Source organism: Epinephelus moara, chromosome 24 (assembly GCF_006386435.1).
Source record: "Epinephelus moara isolate mb chromosome 24, YSFRI_EMoa_1.0, whole genome shotgun sequence".
Taxonomy (NCBI): domain Eukaryota; kingdom Metazoa; phylum Chordata; class Actinopteri; order Perciformes; family Serranidae; genus Epinephelus; species Epinephelus moara.
The window spans coordinates 49713342-49735746 of record NC_065529.1 but is presented as its reverse complement, the minus strand read 5'-3'; the positions used below and the strand labels follow the sequence as shown (position 1 = coordinate 49735746).

Sequence of the window (22405 nt, the reverse complement as noted above, 5' to 3'; positions counted from 1 at the left end):
ATGAGAGGGAGAGACTGTGTTTGTGTGTATCTCTATTCATGGTTATTCATTTGTGTGTGAGATAAATGAATCTGGCTTTGAAAACTGGAAATGTATGGATTTTGATTTTATGTCATTTAGTGTTTGTGTGAGAGAGGGAGTGCGTTTGTAAGCACACGTGTATGATGTGGCTCTTTGTAGTACCACAGTAATTTGTGTGGCTCTTAGTCTCTGACTGGTTGGCCACCCCTGCTATAGTGCTTGTATGTAAACACTGAGCAAGAGGAGCTGAAGTTAAGCCCAAAGACTACGCCCGCCACGTATGTTTGTTGGTATTATCTCTGTAAAAATATGAAGAATTGTTTCTTTCTTGTTTGCATTAACAGATATCAGCGAGCATTATCTGCTTATTATCAATGAATCACTTTTATTATTTGCTTGTCAAACACACTAATCAGTCCTGAACGTATCACACCATAACGGCACTCCCCTGGTATCAAAGATCGAATCAACATCTTTATAGGTTTTAATATCAGAGCGATGAGGACGTTTGAAGATCGTGTAGGAGGGAGGCAGAGGTGTGCTCAGGTGATAAGACAACACTGCCTCCACTGAGCCACCTGGCACCTCTCCAGACCTCACCCTTCATTCCACAGCCAGCAGGTTTGATGCCTGACTCGACCCATTCGGTTGCCTAACACCTGAAGCCACACTTAGTTTACGAGTGAAATCACTCAGCAGCAGCCATCGGGCCAAATCTGACATACTGTGCCAGGAGAAAATAAACTAATCAGAAAACAACTTGACCGGACAAAAGTTGACACAACAAGGAAGAAGAGGAAGAAGATGAGCTGTGGAGGCGAAACAAAGAGTGGATTAAAGGTGCGCAGGTGGTGACACCTGAATCCGCTGACTGATGGTACAAATATGAAAGAATGTGTTGATATGAACTATGAACTGAATTTTACACGTCATTGTTAATGTAAGCTGCTGGTTGGTCTAGTAATTGACTGATTCTAAGTCCCGCCCCCTTAGTTACAGTTCAACTCAGTGTGAGAGAAGAGAAACAGAAGTGAGGAACATAAACAAACGTCTAAAGTCAAGAGGATGTGAAATTGAAACAAATCTTTGGCTGTAGCCTTTGTGGTGTGTTCAAGTGCAACTTTATGGCCGAGACTTAGGCGACATGAGGCGATGCAATAGTCGGCCTTCATCGACACTAGTTCTTTGATGTTGGTTTGGAGTGTCTGGGCCTTACCAGCTGCACCTCAGCTAATTGTGACCTCTTACATCTTTCTAACAGACCCTTTAACTGTTAATAAACAGTGTGACAGTTTTTTGGTGGGCGGGGCTAAGCTGGAGGCAAAACAGTTATCCACAGACATTAGCTAGCGTTAGCTAGCAAGTTCTTGTTCTTGTTATAGACAATGGAGGAAAATGATGTGAGTGGTGCGTTCAGAAACACTCATTGTGAGTGTGGGAGCGCACTCTGACACAAACTGGAGCGCTGTCTGAATGTAGCGTTGGGTTATCCAGAGCAGCGCACTCTCAGAGTGGCAGAGCGCACTCTGGACACTCTGTCTGTGGAGACGGAGCAGCAGAGCGCCGAGCGGAGTGAATGTGTGATTAACTTAACCGTTGGTTCATTCATGTAGAAATATAACGCTGCGTTTCTTCCACCAACAGGGCTCTCATTTTAGTGTAGAGCGTCAGACTGAATTTACCAACGCACCATGTCAGGTCACTCACTCTCCGGGACCGCCAGTGTTACTTGAATAAGTAAACACTGACCAACGGGACCAGACTGGCCGACCCGTATGCTCTCACTCAGTGGATGGATGATGTCACAGGAAGCCAATCTTACAAAGGAGGACCACACTTGTTTGTTTTGCTATGGAAGCTAACGTTAGCTAATGTGCTAAAAAGTTAGCGTTCCAGAGAAATCCAATATTCCTCTTAATCCCTCCCCAGTTTCTGATGAGGTGGACATGATAACCCTTAATACACATAACCTTATTCATCCCTACAACAGGAAATACTTTTTCCCTAACCTGATATGAAGTGTGCGCTGCACATGTGAGCATTTTTGATGATGGCCTCCGTCCAGTCCTTTGGTCTTATCACATTTAACCATAGTTGTCTTTGTTTTTGTTGACGGGCAGTGGCGGCTGGTTTTGAGCCATGACTCCTTCTATTCTGGCTCCCAATAACACAACAAGACAAACACATTTTAACACTCCTATGGAGCCTACAGCCCTGTGGGGGAGAGGCAGCTGCACCTCCAGCTGATAACATGACGTCATCGTGACATCGGCTCATAAAGGGTCTATGTCAGTCTCAAGCAGCTTAAACGTGCACTCTCCTAACTGTATAAAATCATAGTGATATCTTGCTCATTGTTTGTTGGTCAGACACAGTTACCAGTTCGCTGCAGCCAGACAGCACAGATGGGCTCCACAAATCTCCACAAGAAGCTCCAGAAGTTCACACTTAACAAAAGAGTCGATCTTCAAATGTCACATAGTAAATGTATTTTATGAAGTCAAACAAAACTAACAGTGTCCCATTAATGACAGAACAACCTCAGGTGTGTTAACTGAGGCAGCAGGTAGAATCACGACATTAAAGTTGTTAAAATCAGCAGTTTCACAGCTCTGTTTGTCCAAACACACACACACACACACACACACACACACACACACACACACACACACACACACACACTTCTCCCTGTGGGAGTAAAAGCAAATGGTAAAACAAAATGATCTGAGATGAAAAAGTAACATCAAACGATCAGTTAATGGAAAAGTTGATCGTAGAGATTCAATGATTTCAGTATCAGTAAATATTCGCCTGGTCAGCAGCCATCAGCCAATCAACAGATAGGATGACATTCACCAACAGCACTGCCCGATGTTTTCCTGTTGTGTCACTTTGATTTTGTGCAGGCTTAAAAGCAGAGCTCCAGACTAACATCATCCTGTCGTCCTGGGAACAATAAAAACATGTTCGAGACAAACACATTTTCTTTTCCAGGACATCTTCGGGATGACAGGACGCAATAAAGTCACTATCATCACGTCAGAGGACGCACCTGTTAGTTTCCCTGATAATGCTCCACTGTGAACAACAAATCTGTGTTGACATCAGCAGGAGGAGAGCTGATTAACGTTAGCTATTAGCTGTTAGCAGCAGGTGGCCGCAACTAACAGCTCACAGAGGTTATACTGAGTTACGTTATGATGCGTTCAAGCTCTGTTCAGTGGAAATAAGTATTGGGCGAAGGTAAATTATAACGTTCTAATGATGTGTTCACATGTAATCTTGTGAAATGTAGTTTTTGGTGAAAAACTTATGAATGAATGAATAAATCCAGCTGTTTGAGGGAGATGTTTTCACAGTAATGTAAAACAGATATTAGAGAGGGAATTATAATATGTTACATTTTGTAAAGAGGCGTTTGAAGCAGTTATTTAAAAAATGCTTTTCATGTAAAAGACATTTATAGTAAAAGTCATGTATTAAAATGGGTATGACTGAATTTGTGCTCATTCAAAGGTGGTGTAATGAAAGGGTTAATTACTTAAAAACAATTTCTTTTTCATAATAAAGATTTCTGTGTTTCCTTGGCACAACAGGATGAATAAATAACATCAGAAAAAAAAAAATCAACTAAACAACATCGGCGTCAGCTGTCGTCCAAATTGTTATTTTAAACACCAGTATCAGTATTGGCCCAGAATTCCACAAATGCATCCCTGGTTGATTGACAAACTATTCTGATAATCAATTAATCATTTATTTTGAGGAATTGATGCTTTTGTTTGTCATATATGATGATACAATGATAAAAAGAGTGATATGAACACATCTCTTTGGGCTGTGGGGAATTTTAACGGGCATCTTTCACTGTTTTCTAAAATTTTACTGACAAAGATATTTATCAAAAAATAACCAGCAGCATTATTTGATAATAAAAATAATCATCAGTTGCAGCTTTAGATGGGCATCTAATAATTTTCCAGCAGTACTGAAATCTGACACACACTGCAAAGAGTTAAAGAAACCTGAGTGACACAAAAGGCCGAGTACGAGCGACAGACACGTAGAAAAAATGAATGAGAGTGACATTAAATCTTAAAGTTGAAAGTCCTGTCTTTTCCTGTGTGATTAAATGTGCGCTCAATAAACATTCCTCTGCAGTCTCCTGCTGTTCAGGCCCTCCGTCTCATTAACTTGTTGAGCGTGTAGCTGTAATTACAGTCATTACTCAGGTATTCTCATAACAGTTTCAAATACCATCAACAGCTCCTCGCTGTCGGCAGCGCGGCCACTTTGCCGCACAACACGGGCATTGTTACACAGTTTACACACACACACACACACACACACACACACACACACACACACACACACACACATTTGAAAACTCATGATGGCCTCTGAGCTCAGCTGACCTCCTCCTGTTACTCGCTGACAGTCCTGCTTATCAGGAAACATGCAAAGTAAATGTCAGAATGCTGATCATGAGCAGTTCACAGACTCTGCTGTCGTTAAACACCTTCATCTTTGTTCATATGTGCTGTATCGACTGTCTGAGTGTCTCCGCCTGACGAGTCCACCTACACGTCTTCTTATAGATACAGATCAGCAATCTGTGATCCTTTTTTTCTTCTTCTTAAATTACTGCGGCATTATGCAAATTATAGACATCCTCACAGTTACACTGATCGACATCACCTCCCCACCGTCATGTGTGTTTCAAGTCAATTTACTATCACATTTCCTGCAAGTTGCAGGACATGAAGGAGACGGAGGAAAACAAAGATGGTCAAAACTGATGCAGCAGAGGCCGGGACGTCCTGGGGCCGGTCGCACAAAGCACCTCAAGCTAAGGTTTTAAGGTTTCCTTTAAATAAAATCCGTTGCACAAAACTTTAAGGATATATTTTAAACTCTAACTCTAAGTAAAAGTTTGTTAAACTGTTGAGTGTTCCATGACTGGGAGGACCGATTGGTTTTGCTGGAGGTCAGTTTATGATTTGACTCAACATCTGAAGTTGGATCACTCAACTTTCTGAAGCTGAGCTCTTCCAGCCTTGGCACACTAAGTGACTGCTCTGTGGTTTTATGCAGCAGGATCTTTCCAATCAGTTATTGGGGAGGCATTTCATGAACAAGTCGAGGGTGGGCAGCGTCATTTACCTGGTTTCAAACGCCCTCACCCGTCTGCAAACACTGCCGTGAAATTTCAATCCAAATGCTGCAATTTCCTCCCACGTTCATTGTTTCATGTTTGCTCTTATCTTCGGATCAGATTTACTTTTCAGTTTGTTCTTTCTTTAGTTGGATCCTCTAGAAGTCTGACTTTTTTCTTCCTCCCACCAATTTTTTTCGCTTCCTCTTCTGACATTTTTTTTACTATCAGGTGAACTTTGTGAGAGGACAACAGGTAGGCTGGGCTATCACAAGCACACACTCAAGCAAACAAATGGTCTCCGTGGAAACAGTCAAATTTTACTATTGTAAAATCTCTTTCAGTGCAGCCAATGCCTTAACATCTTTCCTTAACTAAGGTACCTTTTAAGAGATTCTGTGCAACACCTCAAAGTAACATCCTCAGCTAAGGTAAAAACTAAACCTTAAGTGTCATACTTAAGGAGGAAAATTAGGGGCAGTACACGTGCCGCGTTTTTTGCGCCCTCAAATTCATTGTTTTCAATGCAGACATGCGGCAGGCGCGCTCAAACGCCAGAGCAGTGCTTTAGGTAACCGGCCCCTGACCTCTAATCTCTAGTGTAAGTCAAACTCCAAAAACACTGGAACCTACATTTCCCAGAACGCAACTCAACAGAGAAGGCAACAGCGCAATGGCACGTTGCATTCTTGGTAGTAGCATCCTAGTCTCGCCACCAGACAATCAGAGATCTCCGCCTTCTGATAGTCTGGGGACACTCCTTTCTAAAGTGTGTTTAACACACCAGAGAAAACGCCCGGCAACAAAGCAACACCTCTTGCATTTTTGAAAAGGACACGCCCTCCCGGAAATGTGCACTCCCCCTTTTCTCGTCCGCAAGGACACAAACACACAGAGAGCTTGAAAATGGATGCCGAGAGATTTAACTCCATTTTATCAAACGTGTGCTCAGTCCACAAGATTGTGGAAATGAAGGACTTACAGCGACTTTGTTTAAAACTTTTAACGCAGTCAGACTATGTTTACGAGCACAGGAGTTCAGCGAGCCACCAAAGAACCGCCCTGCGGATTTACTATTGGTTCTGCAACGTAGGGAGTTTTTTATTGAAATTGAAATTGTATCCGCCCATCTAAACACAAAATCAGGGAGAAAGTCATCAGTCTTTAGTTAAGCAAAGCGTCTAAAGACTGACTTGTGAGTCTAGTAGCATCCGTATTTTAGGACATGCTTCCTCAACAGAGACAAAACACAAGAATGGACCAGTCAAAGAGTGAGTGCAACATCACCTACAAGAGAAGCCGATAGTTTGTTTGAGCTGAACAGGGAAGCAAAGGAGCGAAATAACGACCCTGATCTGTACGAACTAGTGATGCATTCGGGCGCTTCGGGTAAGCTTGTTAAAAAGATACTGCAGGTTTCAGACAGGTGGGTCATAAAGTGACAAAGCAGAGTCCAGAGTAAGTTCAGAGACGTGCCATTATTCTGCTTTGGAGCAGAATAACGATCAGAAAAATGTATTCCTTGTTTGTGTCTTTGTTTTACAGACGTTCTTTTCCTAATGATTGTGTATGAGGAAAAGGCTGGTGTGTGTCACATGACGCTGCAGTGTGTGGTCACTACGCCAAAATCACCTCACAACATAGCCGCTCCTGCTGGATTGGCGACAGTGATTAATGTCTGCACACACGCCCTCTGTTTATGTAGTTAATCCTTTAAAGTCCACGTTAATGTCACAGGAGTGGTGGGTTTAAAGAGACGAGCTCAAAAGAAGCGAGTGAAGGGGTTAAGTAAATGCTTAATGATTGATTGTGTGTGTGTGTGTGTGTATGTGTGTGTGTGTGTGTGTGTGTGTATGTGTATGTGTGTTGCTAACCTGTATGACCCGGCGATGACCTCTTCACAGTCAATGATCATAAACTTCTCCAGGACCTGGCCGGTGAATTTCTTGCCGCTCTTGGTGCAGTACGTGTCCCCACACATTCTGCGGACTCGCATGTTCTGCAGACAGACACACATTTTACGGTTAGACACACGAACACACACACACACACACACAGAAGCTCACAGAACAAACACAGTGTTTCAGTTACATTTAAGGGTCCGGTGTGTCAGATTTAGGAGGATCCCATGGCATCAAGCAGCGAGGACTGCAGATTACAACCAGCTGAAACATCTCCTGGTTAGAATTCCTTCAGTGTTCACTGTTCAGGAGCTAAATTATCCACAGAGGTCTCCTCCTCTCCAAAACAAACAGATCAGCTGATTTAAACCAGTAAAAACACGGAATGAAACTGTTTCGCATTAAGAAATTATTGTTTAACTGATTCTGCTCGTCACAGAGCGGCTTCTTCCAACAGCACCTTACGCAAAAACGCAAATGGCCCTGTCTGGAGCCAGTGTTTGGTTTGTCCATTCTGGGCCACTGTGGCGGTGACACAAAACACAACATGGCAGTGAACATGGCAACCTCCATGAACAGTGACCTGCTCCCTGTGCAGGTATAAACAGCTCATTCTAAGCTAACCAAATACAACAGCTCTTATTTTCAGGTGATTTTCTCATGTTGTCAAAATGTCACACACATGCTACACACATGATGCTGTCCTGCCGGCTGTCCCATTCATACAGACATTGTTCGGACACCATTATGACCTGTGATGCCTGCTTCAAGGTGAGACAACTCTGTCCCCCTATTCTGAGACTGTACCTTTTATACAGAACAGCCAGGTGGCAAACCGTGTGGAATTCCCACCTTGAAGAGGCAGTATAAAAAGGGCTGCTGAAAGAACAAAGCACACAAGCCTTATTGTACGATCCAGATCAAATCAAATTTTTGTTCATTTTCAGTGTGTAAGAAAAGCCCTGGCTCTGACCACTTTCAAGTCAAAGCTGGTGGTGCACACCCGAGTACGATTGCTGTGTCCACACCTGCCCAAATGAACCGCACTGAGGGGGCAAACAATTTGAGTTTGATTGAACTGAACCAAACAGGGCAGGTGTGAAAGCAGCCTGAAAGACAGCAAGGTGGGAAGCAAGCGAAGCGTGTGAATGTCAGAACAGAGTGTCCTCCACTCAGGTAGATTTAAGTTGCTTTGAATTATTTCCTTCCATTCAGTCATCATTTGGTTTCAGGTAATTTCTGCACACTATTAAAATCAACATGCAGAGACTTAACGTTTGCATGGGACGGATGATTAATCACTGTCACCTGTTGAGAACACGACTGTTGTGTGGTGATGCTGTGAGAACACAGTGTTATTAAACTCTCCTTTCTGATGAGTTCAAAAACACTCCAACATCTGAAGTCTGAGAGTCCGTCTCCCTCAGTCACTCAGTCCTCAGCCACAAGGATAAGAAAATTAACTCTGTGAGAAGTGACTTCAATTTTTAAGTCACACCTCACATAGTTAACAAACACCAAAAGGTTGAAATGTAATGAATGAAGGAGCAGACAGACAGACAGGAGGATACTGTACACGTCCTACTGTAAAATCCTGCTACATGTTACACTCTTCATTCCTCTTCTCTAACACTCCACTGTGACTTCTAGAGGTTGAGTGTAGAGACAGATATATACTGCTGAGGGTGCAAAATGTAACAGCAGTTCTACAAAAGTTGGGACGCTGTGTAAAAAATAAATAAAAACAGAATGCAATGATTTGCAAACCCTTCTTCAGTCACAGACAGAATATTTAATGCTTTTTAAATAAATACACAGGCAGGTCGGTCTGGTTCCTGCACTCTGTCACTACAAAGCCACGCTGCTGGAACACGTGCACAATGTGTCTCAGTGTCTCGCTGGAATAAGACGGGACGTCCTGAGAAAGACGTCGTCTGGATGGCAGCATATGTTGCTCCAAAACCTGTATGTACCTTTCAGCATTCATGGAGCCTTCACAGATGTGAAGTTACCCATGATGCCATGGGCACTAACACACCTCCATGCCATCACAGATGCTGGCTTTGAACTTTGAGCAAAGCAGGTAACAATCATAAACAATATAATGTTGATTAACATTTTAGTAATTTTAGTAACTATTGTTTGAGTCCCACTCCTGCTGTTACTCTATTAGCCACTGTGTTTTGCTTTTTGCCCCTTAAACACTTTATATCTTGTATGTTTTTTGAATATTTCGACTGATACTTAATTCTCTATTGTTTTAAACACTATGCCCAGTGTGTGACCCTGACCTGGGGAACCCACTGGTTGTCCTGGTTGCTCCTAGTTTGTGAACGTTAATTGTTGTTACTGTAATTTGCTGTAACTGAAGCATTCTCTGGCACAAGAATTTAATGTGGAATAAATAAAGTTCTATTATATATAAATTGAATTGAAGTAATTGATTTGTTGAGCCGTCACAGCTGATCAGATCCGAGAGGAGCAGCTGCTGCGAGTGAATGCAAACTTTTCGACCCAGCACAATGAACGGTTAAGTTTCACTTTTAATGTGCCTGACGTTTTACCTCTCTGTCTCTGCCCCGGGTGTGCTCTGAGCCCCGACAGTGTGGTGCTAAACATGACTGAACAGACACACTCCTGATGCACGTTCAGCTCCATAAATAGCAAATCCATTTGTGGCGGCAGACGTTTTAATTGTGATGGGACACCACAAATAAATGAATGTATGGGAAACTTTCACATAATAACACGCAAATGTAACTTATCTGTGGTTTGCATGAATGTACAGTGCCAACATTCTTCTGGCAGTTGGGTTGCATAAAGTTGTTTAGACAGAAATTTATCAGATCTTTCCTGTCTCTGCACCTGAGGCTTAACTCAGTCAGTGTGAACACTGTGTCCTCGTCTCTAGAAAAGTTCTCTGCATGAGAAGTTACACAAGTGAAACTCAGTACTTACACTCATGTGTGAATTCTGAATGTCGAGTGCAGCACACATGTCTGTGAAGTAGTCGAGGTTTTTCTCGTCCAGCAGGATGTAGACGGGGACTCTGCGCTTGTTGGACGCCTCCATGAGATCACACAGCAGGTCCACGTCTGTAAACACGTCCATCACCAGCGCGATCACCTGGAGGAGCAGGGAGACATGGGAGACGTTAGCATGAGTGTGGGCCTCTTCTTGGCACAGCACGAACACTGTCGGGTTTACAGGTCTGATTCACAGTCATGATTCAGCAAAAACTTCACTGTCAGACTGCGTGTGAATGCCTCAGTGGGCTCCTGTGGAAACAGGAGCAAACCACTGCAGCTGATGAGAAAAATGATCTGACAGACACTTTTACTGCCCCACATCCTCTGGTTCCAGCCTCTTAAATGTGAGAGGATGATACTTTTTGGTTTTACGTCACTGCTGATTGAACATGTTGGGCGTTTGGGGCTGTTAGGGTTCATTCATGCTCATTTATTTGTACTTGTGTGTCAGCTCTATGCAGAGCCTTTGCACGTGGCCTACACCGTTGTGAGCATTTATAGGCTACTTGTGTGGTGGTGTGTCTGTGTCACTCTGCAGTTACACCTCCAAAACACTAGTTGGTGGCAGAGTTTCTGTGAAGTGCTGTAAAGTTGAGTTGATTCAAAACACACATTAAACACACATTAAACACACATTAAACACACATTAAACATGGCTTAACAGCAACAATTTCAAACACAAGTACACAAATCAGCTTCACTATAGCTCGCAGCATTCACAAACACTTGTCAACAAGACAACATGCTAATGTTATTAGCACAAGCCTATGGCATTTTACATTGTATAAATTAGCTTAGTAGCTAGTGGAGATTTGCTCTACTTATATGAAGCCAGGGACAACAGCAACATTTAACAAAGGTAAAGTTACAAAATTCAGCTCCATTACAACTCACAAGGTTCACTGACAAAACAACTGTCTTATACTAAACATGTTTTCCAAACAAGTACAACATGCTAACGTTATTAGCACAAGCCTATGGCATTTTACATTGTATAAATTAGCGACTAGCGCATATTTCCTCTGCTCATATGAAGTCAGGATAAATCACACACAAGACTTAAAATGTTATTTTTGTGGAGAGTTTATTGTCTTCACAATTTATTGTTTCTTATCTGTGAAATTAAAGTAAATCAAAGCTTTGTTTCCACTGAGGGAAATGGTTTCAGCTTACAGAGACAGACAGGAAGTCTGCGTCGCCCCGACACGTAGTTACATTTCTGGGGAGGTGCACGTCAGGCTACAGTGTAGGGTATGGCGTACAGTGTCGAATGTTCCAACAGTGCTCTGACTGAACGGTCCAACTCCAAAAATGTGGCGGTGAACGCTGATATTATTGTGGGCCGCAACAAATAAATCACTGAGTTATAAACCCTGTAATTAAAGCTTCAAAGTAACAACTTGTTAGTGAAGAACAAGTTTAACCTGTTCTGGGGTCCAGGTGCAAAAAGTTCCTGGCTGCAACAGTGCAGGACCTGACAGATGTTTTACTTTAATGGTACAAATTTGCAAGTAATCAGACTACCAAATAAAAACTGGCTTGTGTTAAAACCAGGCTCTTTGAGCTCCTGGAGGAAACTAGAGATTTAACATGAACAGCAAACATCTCACTGAACAAGTAAACTCAGTCACATGCATTGGAAAGAAATGAAAGGTACCTTCGGGCAGCATTATGTAAGTCTAATATAACACACACACACCAAGAATGAGTTTGACTGCAAATGTAGAGACATATTCATGCTCACGGCCATATGCACACAGGCGTGCAAACACTGGTGTAAGGAAGTTATGACGGGCCGCAGTGCACACCTCCATGACTGACTCTAGTGCACGCTATTGTGCAGGTATTGTCTTCACACAAATCGGACAACATCAACATACATATTACCCAGCAATCATCACTGCATGTCTGACAAAACTATCAAAGAAAGTAAGAAATGAATTTAATCGAACAGTTTTTTAAAGTATATCTATCGATCTCATAGCTTATATTTTTTTAAAAAGTATATAATTTTGTTTTGACAGCTACTGACTATTTAAAAAAATTTAATAAAACCATGACGCAGAAGGGTTTCCCTTTAAAAGGACATATATAGCAAATGGCACCATTTTTAAATTCATAATATTCTTTTTTTTTTTTTAATCATTTATCTTGCAAGGGCTCGCTCTCTCTACGGGCCCCTCCACCCCAGGGGCCCCAGTGCAATCACACTGCCTGCACTGTCTATATTTACGCCCCTGTGTGCACATGAATAACACATACTTAAGAACAATTGCAGGCACTTGAGATTAGGGCTGCACGATATCAGGAAAACATGCGATAGACGATAACGCGGTAAGGGTACATTTTTGACATATTGTTCAGCCCTACTTCAGATGCAGTTAACTCTTTAGTCAAAGGTTTTTCTGTTTAAAACAAGCAACAGAAGAAAATCTGAATGACAGCACTGATCAGTTTGAGATCAGTTGGTGCACACAGGAAATATTTTCATCTCAGCAAAGACAAATTAATTAAGAGATCTACTTGGGTGCACAATACACGTTTGTCCATCAGGCGAGTGCTGCATATTGTCAGAGCTACAGACTGATGGTGTGGAAAGAAAGCTGAAGCCAGTTGACCTCACTGTGCGTCTCCTTCACTGCACTGAAAACACCTTGATGAAACAGAACAGGAGTCAAAGCTCCTTCTTTGTTCTAATCTTGTGAACGAGTGAACTTCAGATGAGCAGAGTGAACAAATGTGCAGCTCTGCTATCAGCTGTTTATCAGCTGTATCCACTGACTGACGAGCTGCAGTCAGACAGAGTGTCATTTGATCTGAAACCTGCTGACTCTGCACAAATATGTGAGAAGGAGCTCAGTGTGACTGTTTGTTACTTAAGAGGGGGGAGGGGTGGTGCAAAGGGGGAGGCAGGTCAAATATTCTTTTAAGCACTGAAGAGGGAGTTATGGTTTTTATTTTGGCTTGGGGAGAGGAATACAAATTTAAATGGTTGTTTTTTGTATCATTTTAACACAGATCTTTAAAGAAAACACTGCTGTTTTCTTTAAATTGCCCAAATTACACCATTTATCACAGATATCATAATTTGATTTTCACATTTTTGACGGTCTTTGAACACATCATGACATCAGAAAAAATGGCAAATCTGCATTGCATCAGTGTTTTCATTTTAACACAGATCTTTAAAGAAAACACTTTTGTTTCTTCCATTACCCGTCCGCCCTATCTGGACTTTCCAGCTTCTTGCAATATGTCGTTATCAGCAGTGTTTCAACCTGACGCCATCCAGCGGGTATCATAACACCATGAAAGATGGTGGCATCAGGTATCCGAAATTACCGACAAAGCGGAGTTAATCACCATCTTTGAAATGAGAACAGGCTGCATTTATCATAGCCTGAAACTGTAAAAACGGGAATTATCGTTGGGTTTTTAAATTTCCGATGACATTTGGACACATTATGTGTGACGAATGCTTCCGTCACAAAAAAGCAAATCTGAACATGAAATAGTAAAACTACATCAAAGTCACTCTATTCAATGTGTCGTTTCAAAATTAGCCAGAAATGAACCATCTCCACAAACTAACCAGCGTGCAGGATCTCCAGGGTCTCGTCTTCAACTTTTAACTCTGAACTATCAAACATCAAAGGGTAAGTTTTAAAAATCTAATAACACATTTATGGTGGAGGGAGGGTCAGGCATTTTCACCAGTCACTCAGGAAGGCTCAAGGAAAAATATTTGTAGCAGTAGGGAGGGTAAAACAACAGAAGTCAAACCCCAGCTACCCCCCCGATAAGTAAAGATCAGTCCCTTGCTGCCATGTTGAGAGACAGCAGCTCCTCCAACTTGTTGTATTTCTATATTTTCTAGAGTATGTCTCAGAGGGACTGAACAGGTACAAATGTCTTTTATAGTGGGTACAACTGTTTCATATTTGAGTCGGCAGACTCGGCCATCATGCATATAAAACAAGACACAGAGAAGAGGAAGTGTCTGAGGAGAGGTGACTCATGCAGCGTGTGCAGGACTGTCTGCCAATAAACCGGCTGTGTTGCTTATTTAGCTGTTGTGTGGTCAGTTTAGTGATCATGAGACAATTTGCCAACATTCTCCATGAACTCAGAATCTGAGTTACAATTTGTGAACCAACTGCTGCAGATCACAGAGTGGATAACTGTGCATATAACTCAAATCCATTAGTTCCATTAATCCAAAGTGGCTGCCAAGCCCAACGATGGGAGCACTGAATGGGTGTACCAGACACAGGACCAGGGGCCCAGAGGGGCCCCAGCGGGGTCAGAGCCTCTGTTTGGAGTGACTGTTGACATATTGTGTCGGACAGTAAAGCAAACAACTACAGAGAGACACAAACTACCACAAAGACACAACTACACAGACACATCATCATAACCAAGAGATGCAAACTACCACAATAAGACACAGAACAACTGCAGAAGGTTGTGCAAAACAACTACAAAGCGACACAAAATGTCCACAAAAACACAAAACGAATACAAAGAGACACAAATACGAAAAAGAGACAACTACTCGAGGTACAAAATAACCAAAAGGCTGCAAACTACCACAGCTGACACACAAAACTACAGAAAGACACACACCATCCACAAAGACACAAAATGACTACAAAGAGTAAGAAATTACCACAAAGAGACAGCTACAGAGAGACACATGACAACCAAAGGATGCAAACTACCACAACTAACAGACACAGAACAACTACAGAAAGTTGTGCAAACAACTACAAAGAGACACAAAATGTCCACAAAGACACAAAATGTCCACAAAGACACAAAATGACTACAAAGAGAAACAAAATAACAACCGAAGGCTGCAAACTACCACAACTGACACACACAAAACAAGTACAGAAAGACACAACATCCACAAAGACACAAAACAAGTACAAAGAGACACAAACTACCAAAAAGAGACGACTACTGGAGATACAAAATAACAACCAAAGGCTGGAAACTACCTCAACTAACAGACACAAAACAACTACAGAAAGTTGTGCAAAACAACTACAAAGAGAAACAAAACGTCTACATGGAGAAGCTAATGATCACAGAGATATAAAATGACTACGGAGAAACACAACATGCAGCCCAGTCACAGGTCAGTCTATAAACCACATATACATGACATTTTCATGTCGCTATGTAGCAGATACTTTTCAACAACACGCTGCTCAGTGTGTCGTCAGCTTTAGGCACAAAACCCACTTGGTTCTGTTTAGGAAAAGATCATGTTGTGGATTTAACTACTCAGTTTGGGGGCACAGAGAAATGTCTGCAACAAACAACCACTTTTTGTGCCTAAAAAGCTGCTGGAAACACAGCGGTGACTCACTGTATCATGACTGGTTTGGCTGTTTGTTGGTTTTGAACAGTGGTCTGCAGTCTGACAGTCGTCTCCCCTGGGTGACACCATCAGCTCCACCTCCGGATGACAAAGTCAAATCTCTTGTCTTGTAAATGAAACGTATTCATGCTGTGCAGAAACACACAATGCCAACATTTCCTTCTTGTGACTGGGCTGCAAAATGACTACAAAGAAAAAAGCTCCTCAGAGACACAAAGTGACTCAAGAGAGACAGGATCCGTCCATGTTCACAAAGCCAGCGATTAGAGAGTCAAACTTTTTCGATCCATGACCCGAGGTCAGCTGCTGAATGAGTGACAGAGCAGGCCGCCGGCCTTGGCGCTCAGAGATAAGAGCTGATCAAACACGACAGCAGCAGGCAGACGGACCTGCTCGGGCCTGCTGCATTTGTTTGTAAGCAAACCAAGTGGAAACCACTGGAGGGAGGAATGAAGGCACTCAGGTGGAACGGTGAAAAACAAAATAGACCCAACTGACAGTAAGAGACCCTAATGATTTCTTTATCATGTTGTTTGTCAGGAAACCAACACTACCATGACGTGTGAGGACACACACACACACACACACACACACACACACACACACTGGGACTCTTGTCCCTTATTGACATTAGTATCATGTCAAAGGTTTAACTGCTGGAAACAAGACATCTCCTGTGTGTCACTGCAAAGACAATTAAAAACACTCTTCTTTCACGTTATAAAATAAGTTTTATTATTTCACTTCTATGATTTCTCATGTGCATTTGTCTCAAATGTTCCTGGTTTATATTTATACTCTCTTGTAAGTCCTGACCTAAACACAGGTGTTATATGAATAAAGTTTCTTCAACTGATTGATTGATTGATCAACGTGCATACACTGGAGGCTTCATGTTTCCATTTCACACTTGTCTAAGTTGCACATCAGACATCGACTGGCTCCAAGATTAGTTGAGACGTTGCAAAATCACCTTGCACACACACACAGAAACATTCACACACATCCTCCTGAGCAAAAACCATCATAAAGAAATCCTATGGTTAATAAGGGAGCACTGTAATGTTGCTACGTCTGCACAAACTGATAAATAGTGATGGAGAATCTATTTCACTCTTAAATTTTTTCTTTCATTGTTGACTGCTATAATAAACTGGAGTAACTCATAAAGTGATGACAGAACATTTAACCACTCTACTGTTGTTGAGGCCATTCTTATCCAACATCTAGTGAATGATTCTGTCAGCTTAGACTACAGTATAAAGTCTTTTAGCTGAGGAGCGTCTGCAACTGCAAAAATGTGTTCAGTACAGAACTCTGTGTGCTTGACTTTTATTCTGCCGTTGATTAACAGATTGATTAGTGTTTATTTAGGTGTCATCACTCATATACATGAATCTGCTCGGCCAATATGGGCTTTAAAGAAGATTAAACAAGAAAGGCTCCACAAAGTGTATTCATGAAGGGACTGTTCTTTACTTGTCAGGAGGGTGGCTGGGGTGAAGACAAAATCCTGGTATTGAAAAGGCTTCGGTTTTCCACTGTCGTCGTGCATGCTGGTTAATTTCCTGCAACTTGTTTAGTTTTGGCCAAATTTTAAATGAGGCGTAGAATAAATTGATTCTAATGAAATATTATAATTTCAAACTCTGCTTTGGTAATGTTTTTCTTTTCTGATGGAAGCGTTCTCGCACATGATGAGTCCAAGGGCCGTGGGAAATCTGAAAATCCAATGATAATTTCTACTTTTACAGTGTCTGGCTGAGAGAACTGGTGTAATTTATGTGATTTTTAAAGAAATCATGCCTTACAAACCTGCAAAATCTGAGGAAACATCTTACTTGTTATCTCTTCTAGCTCTACGCCTTATACTGCTTCAACGAAAGGAAAACTTTCAAACTTTAAGCGACGGATTAAAGACCTTGTACACCATCTGACTCTGGAGAAAATTCACTATTCTCCAAGACAGTGTGCTCAGAAATGTTATGCGATATGATAACCTTTTTTATACTGTGTTCAAACGAGGCGCAAATGAAACAATTTGAATTACACGTAAAGTCAATGTGAAGCTACGATCAGACATGAATTCCTGCCAGGTGGCAAGATGGATGCGACGCAAATGACACAAAATACGTGACTTAAGCGGCGCTAAATAAGTGAGTAGCACGATTTTGCGTCATATGCTTATTCGCGAGACTTGAAAACTTCGTACTTCAGCGCAATCTTCCAGGGACGTATGACGCCGAGGATGCACTGGTTGAGGTTCATTCATCAATTCAGCGATTTCACACGTGTATGACGGAGTTATTGACACGATTGAAGCGAGTCAACACAAAATATTCTAATGTTCAAACTGGCTAGAGAAATGCAATGTGAGTTTGGTGTGAACACATTAAAGAAAGAGACACCACTGATACTGCAGTCCTGTAATTCTGTTAACTTTTGTTTTTTGTAATTCTTTAATTCAATTTGTAAATCATAACTTACATACTGTTTTTATGAGTATTATTTTCATTTTTTTCCAACTGTCTATTGCACCGTTCTAATTTATTTTATTTTGTGTCTCACCCACAATTGATGTCACATTAAATTCTCAAATATAGAATTAAATGTGACATCGATCGTAGGTTATACGCAAAATAAAATAAATTTAATAGTTGTAAAAAATTACAAAAAAAGTAAACTATATATAATATAGGGTCAGTATTACAAGACTGTAGTATCAGTGGTGTCCATTATTTCCAAATACTTTTTAAAAAAAGCTGAAATAAAAAGTCCCTCCCCAGCGACATGCCTCCCCCTTTTTGCACCACCCCTCCCCCCTCATAAATAACAAACAGCCCCTAATCATTTGGTAACTATTTATTATCTCTCCATTAACCTTTACACTTAAAATCAGCCTCCTGTTTCTTTTGTTCAGCTCACAGACACTAAATTAAATTATGTATTGTTTTTATTAGGGTTTTTTTTTAATTGTCTTTTGCACCTTTCTGAATTAATTTATTTAGTGTCTCGCTCCCACGATTGTTGTCACATTAAATTCTATATGCAGAATTAAACATGACAACTTTATAGGGTCAGTACCAGACTGCAATGTCAGTGGTTTCTAGGTAGGTCAAAAAAGCTGAAATAAAAACACAGGTCCCTCCCCAGCGCTTAAAATTATTTGACATGCCTCCCCTTTTTGCACCACCCCTCCCCCCTCAGAGGTAACGAACAGTCCCTCATCATTTGCATATATTAGTGTCTGAGTGTAAGGTTATACAGATGTCTGATATCAGGTGTACTATATCCTCCAACTCTTTCTCCTTATCCTTAAAATCAGCCTCCTGTTTCTTTTTGTTAAATCAACGCACACTGTAATAAGTTACTGACTGAGCCCCTGAGGTCACAGATACACACTGTAACTACACATCCTAAATACACACTGGGTCCTCTCACCTTTTTGGCTTTGTTGATGAGGGACCTGATGAGGTCTTTGACGTTATGAGACTTGTCCCTCTGGAAGTAGATCTGCGTCTCCGACGGTCCGTACCTGGACGGGGTGTCCGGCCAGCCGAGCTCCAGCATCGGCGGCTCCTCGTCGGACATCATGGGGAAGTAAGTCCCGGAGGTGAGCTCGGACACGGCGTCTCCGTCCCCGAAGTCCCGGTCGTTGGGGCCGATGCCGTTGCTCTCGGAGCCGCATGTTTTGGCCGCATGCTGGGTGATGTAGCGGATCTCCAGCGGGGACAGAAAGTTGAGCTCCCGCTCCTCGGTCAGGACCTTGCGGTACTCCTTCTCCCCGTGCTCCAGCAGCGCGTCCGTCGCCAGCCGGGCCGCCTCGTTGTGGCTCAGCTCCAGCGTGGAGACATGCCGCCACGGGTTCTTCACCTCCTCCAGCCGGGAGGCGAGCTTGCCCAGGGGCTTCCTGCCGGACGTGGCCGGCCGCAGGCCCTCCGAGTTGATCATGGTGCCTGTGCAGTCAGCAGCAGCTCAGGGATTAACCTGCGTATTACAGCGGAACAATCCTCCTGTGGGCTGTGGTGTGGAATGACACTAATCAGACAAAACTATTTCCGACTGGAGAACCATTACTGCACATAAGGAGGAAGATGAGGAGGAGGAGGAAGACTCCACAGGGCAGCAGATCAATAATCTACCACCAGGTCAAAACTCCATGTAAATACAGCACAAACAGGAACCTGCAGGGCTGCTGCGACACTTCACACCTCCAGCAAATATATTAAAGCTGTAAAGTCACACTAACTCACCACACACACTCTCTGAGTCCTTATCAGAGCGATATTTAATCTGTTTTCGGCAATTATGTCGGTAATAATCCAAACAAAGCGGCTGTGCTGTAGTTTGTCCTCCGAGGCGGTGAAATGGTCCTCGCTTCTCTAGTTGCCCGTCATGTCAGACAGGATCTGCAGGCAGTCAGTCCCAGGAGCCTCTCAGCTCCGCAGCCGCCTCTTCCTACACGCTGTGTTTCCGTGTGTGTGTGTGTGTGTGTGTGAGGTGTGTGTTCTCTGCTCACCTGTTGCTACCTGTGCTGTCATTGGTCTCCTAAGTGGACAAGCTCCTCCCTCCTCCTCCGTTGTCAGGCCAACCAGCTCACAACAGACAGTCCACTGAGGGGACGTTTCAAAATAAAGTCCCATGAGACACCGCGCACCTGCTCGGATTTCATCTCCACAGCTGATGATGATGTTTTATTTCACAGGTCCACAGTTTCCCCCAAGAATCATTTCCTTCCTGTAAATTTGTACTAATTATAAGTAAAGTAAAACGGAATGAATTTAAACCCAAGTAAATTTATTTTTGGAAACTTCATTATGTTGATTTGTTTACTTGATTGTAGCAGATTTCACATGTTTTGCATGTTCATGCAAAGCGCTGATGTGATAATGAATGAAATCTAACCAATAAACAGGTTCAAAGTTAACTTAACTGTTTTGCATGTTTAGCTGATCTGCTGTGGAACCAGATAGAAAACTTTGCTCTTTCTTTTGGACCGCTAAGGGACTGTTCTTTACTAATCAGAAGAGGAGGGGAGGCTGGGGTGTGACGTTTATTATTATAATCATCATTATTACTATTATTGCTATTATTTGTTTTATTTTTTTATCTTGTCCCTGAAGCTACAAATATTTTTCCTGGAGCCTCTCTGAATGATTGGTGGAATATCCATGACCCTCCCTCCACCATAAATGATTATTTGTTACTAGTTATTTTAAAGGCGCTGAATGTAAGAATGTGGCCAAAACAGTTACTGCGCTCAAATTCAAAATACTGCTGCGAGTCGTGTCCACCCCCCCTCCCCTACAGATTCGAGGTTGCTGGACAGCGGCATGCTGGAGACTGATTTGTTTGCCCGTGGGCAGCTGCCGTGGCAGGGCCGCGTCGCCGTGTCCTTGATCTTCGGTTTTTCAGCGGACCGTTCAAGCAAGTCCGGCTTCTCTTCTGCTAACGCTGCTGCCGGGATACAGCTGAGGAGGAGCTGGCTGCTCATGCTATGTACCGGGACACTGCTAATGCTGCTTGCCGTGCTGGTAACGTTTGTTTCTCAAAAACATCAGTCGGGTCGATGACCTGCACATGGGCTACAATGTATGATCAAAAATGAATAACAGTTGGGGCGTCGGTGGCTTAGTGGTAGAGCAGGCGCCCCATGTACAAGGCTGTTGCCGCAGCGGCCCGGGTTCAACTCCAGCCTGTGGCCCTTTGCTGCATGTCACTCCCTCTCTCTCCCCCCTTCACACTCATCTGTCCTATCAATTAAAGGCTTAAAAATGCCCAAAAAATATCTTAAAAAAAAGAAAATGAATAACAGTTGAAAGTATTTGAAATGTCCATCCCCGTCTAGCTATGATGCTAGTTAGCCAACTTTGGCTAAAGCTTACCTGTCGAGGAGAAGAGTAGCCACTTCGACATCCGATTTCAAATTCTTCCGCTTTCAACCGTCTCCACCGTTCAAAAGCATCTCCTATATAAACCCTCGCTTTGCCTCGAGTTTTGTCTTGGCGTTTTTGGGAATCATAACGAGGTCGTTTGAGTTTAGAGTTTTGTCTTGGCGTTTTTGGGAATCATAACGAGGTCGTTTGAGTTTAGTCGCACTGTCAGACATTGTAGCTCAGTCGTAACTGTAACTGATGCTGAGACTCTACTGACTGTGTGACTGGTAGACGGCGGTGGGTGGCGCAACAGGCCAAAACACAAATTCAAAACATAAACATGATTTGCAGACCGAATTATTTTTTTTTTAATGCAAATATTCTGGCTGTACTATTGTTAATGAATCAGTCATGACCTGTAAGCAGAAAGTGTCCATCCATGTTTTAATAACAATAATTTCATTTAGCAGGGGAGTGACTGCAGTGTGATTTCTTTTTTCTTTTTTTCTAGTATCATGACTGGAGCTACAAATATTGAGCCTCCCTGAGTGACTGGGGGAAAACGCTTGACCCTCTATCCATCATAAATAACCACATGTCACACTTTCTGGCGATGATAAACAGTGAGATTCAAGAGATCTTTAAAGAAAACATGCCTTTAAACCCGCTTGCAGGTTTTGGGGTTCTGGGGGTTCATTCATTCATTTTCCATAATCACTTATCCTGTTACTGGTCACAGGGGGACAGCCACTCACACTCACATTCACACCTACTGACAATTTAAGCCTAGTTCACATTCCTCGATTTTGACGTCGCAGAGGATCTTGAGAGCCACCTCGGGTCAGAGGTGAGTCGGCAGATAGTCTGCCACGACAAGTCCTCATATGTGAACAAGCCTACGAGCAAGGCGCCCCCTCGTCTGTGACTGGGACTGGATATCTGGCATGCTAGAAAACTGGAGAAGTGTGACACGACTGACAAAGAGCATCAGCCAGTGAGAGGTGGGATACGTCCCACGTCAGCACGCAGGAGGA

The 22405-nt window shown here is 42.6% G+C and overlaps 2 protein-coding genes across 6 annotated transcripts in view; both read right to left on the bottom strand.

The window, feature by feature from the left end:
* fam83c (family with sequence similarity 83 member C) overlaps window positions 1–20282 on the bottom strand; it is a 32413-nt gene extending 12131 nt beyond the window's left edge. The window contains exons 1-4 of one of the 3 annotated variants that reach the window (XM_050037675.1): window positions 19749–20280; window positions 18937–19515; window positions 10036–10203; window positions 7051–7175 (exon numbers count right to left, since the gene is read on the bottom strand). In XM_050037675.1, the coding sequence (XP_049893632.1) occupies window positions 7051–7175; window positions 10036–10203; window positions 18937–19446 (803 nt within the window). In that variant the 5' untranslated portion in view covers window positions 19447–19515; window positions 19749–20280. Of the gene's footprint in view, window positions 1–7050; window positions 7176–10035; window positions 10204–18936 lie in introns of all 3 variants that reach the window. The other 2 variants (XM_050037676.1, XM_050037674.1) reach the window with 2 other exon arrangements.
* The window catches only part of LOC126385760 (nuclear factor 7, brain-like), a 410666-nt gene that overhangs the window by 137248 nt on the left and 251013 nt on the right, over window positions 1–22405 (bottom strand). The window lies entirely within an intron of this gene.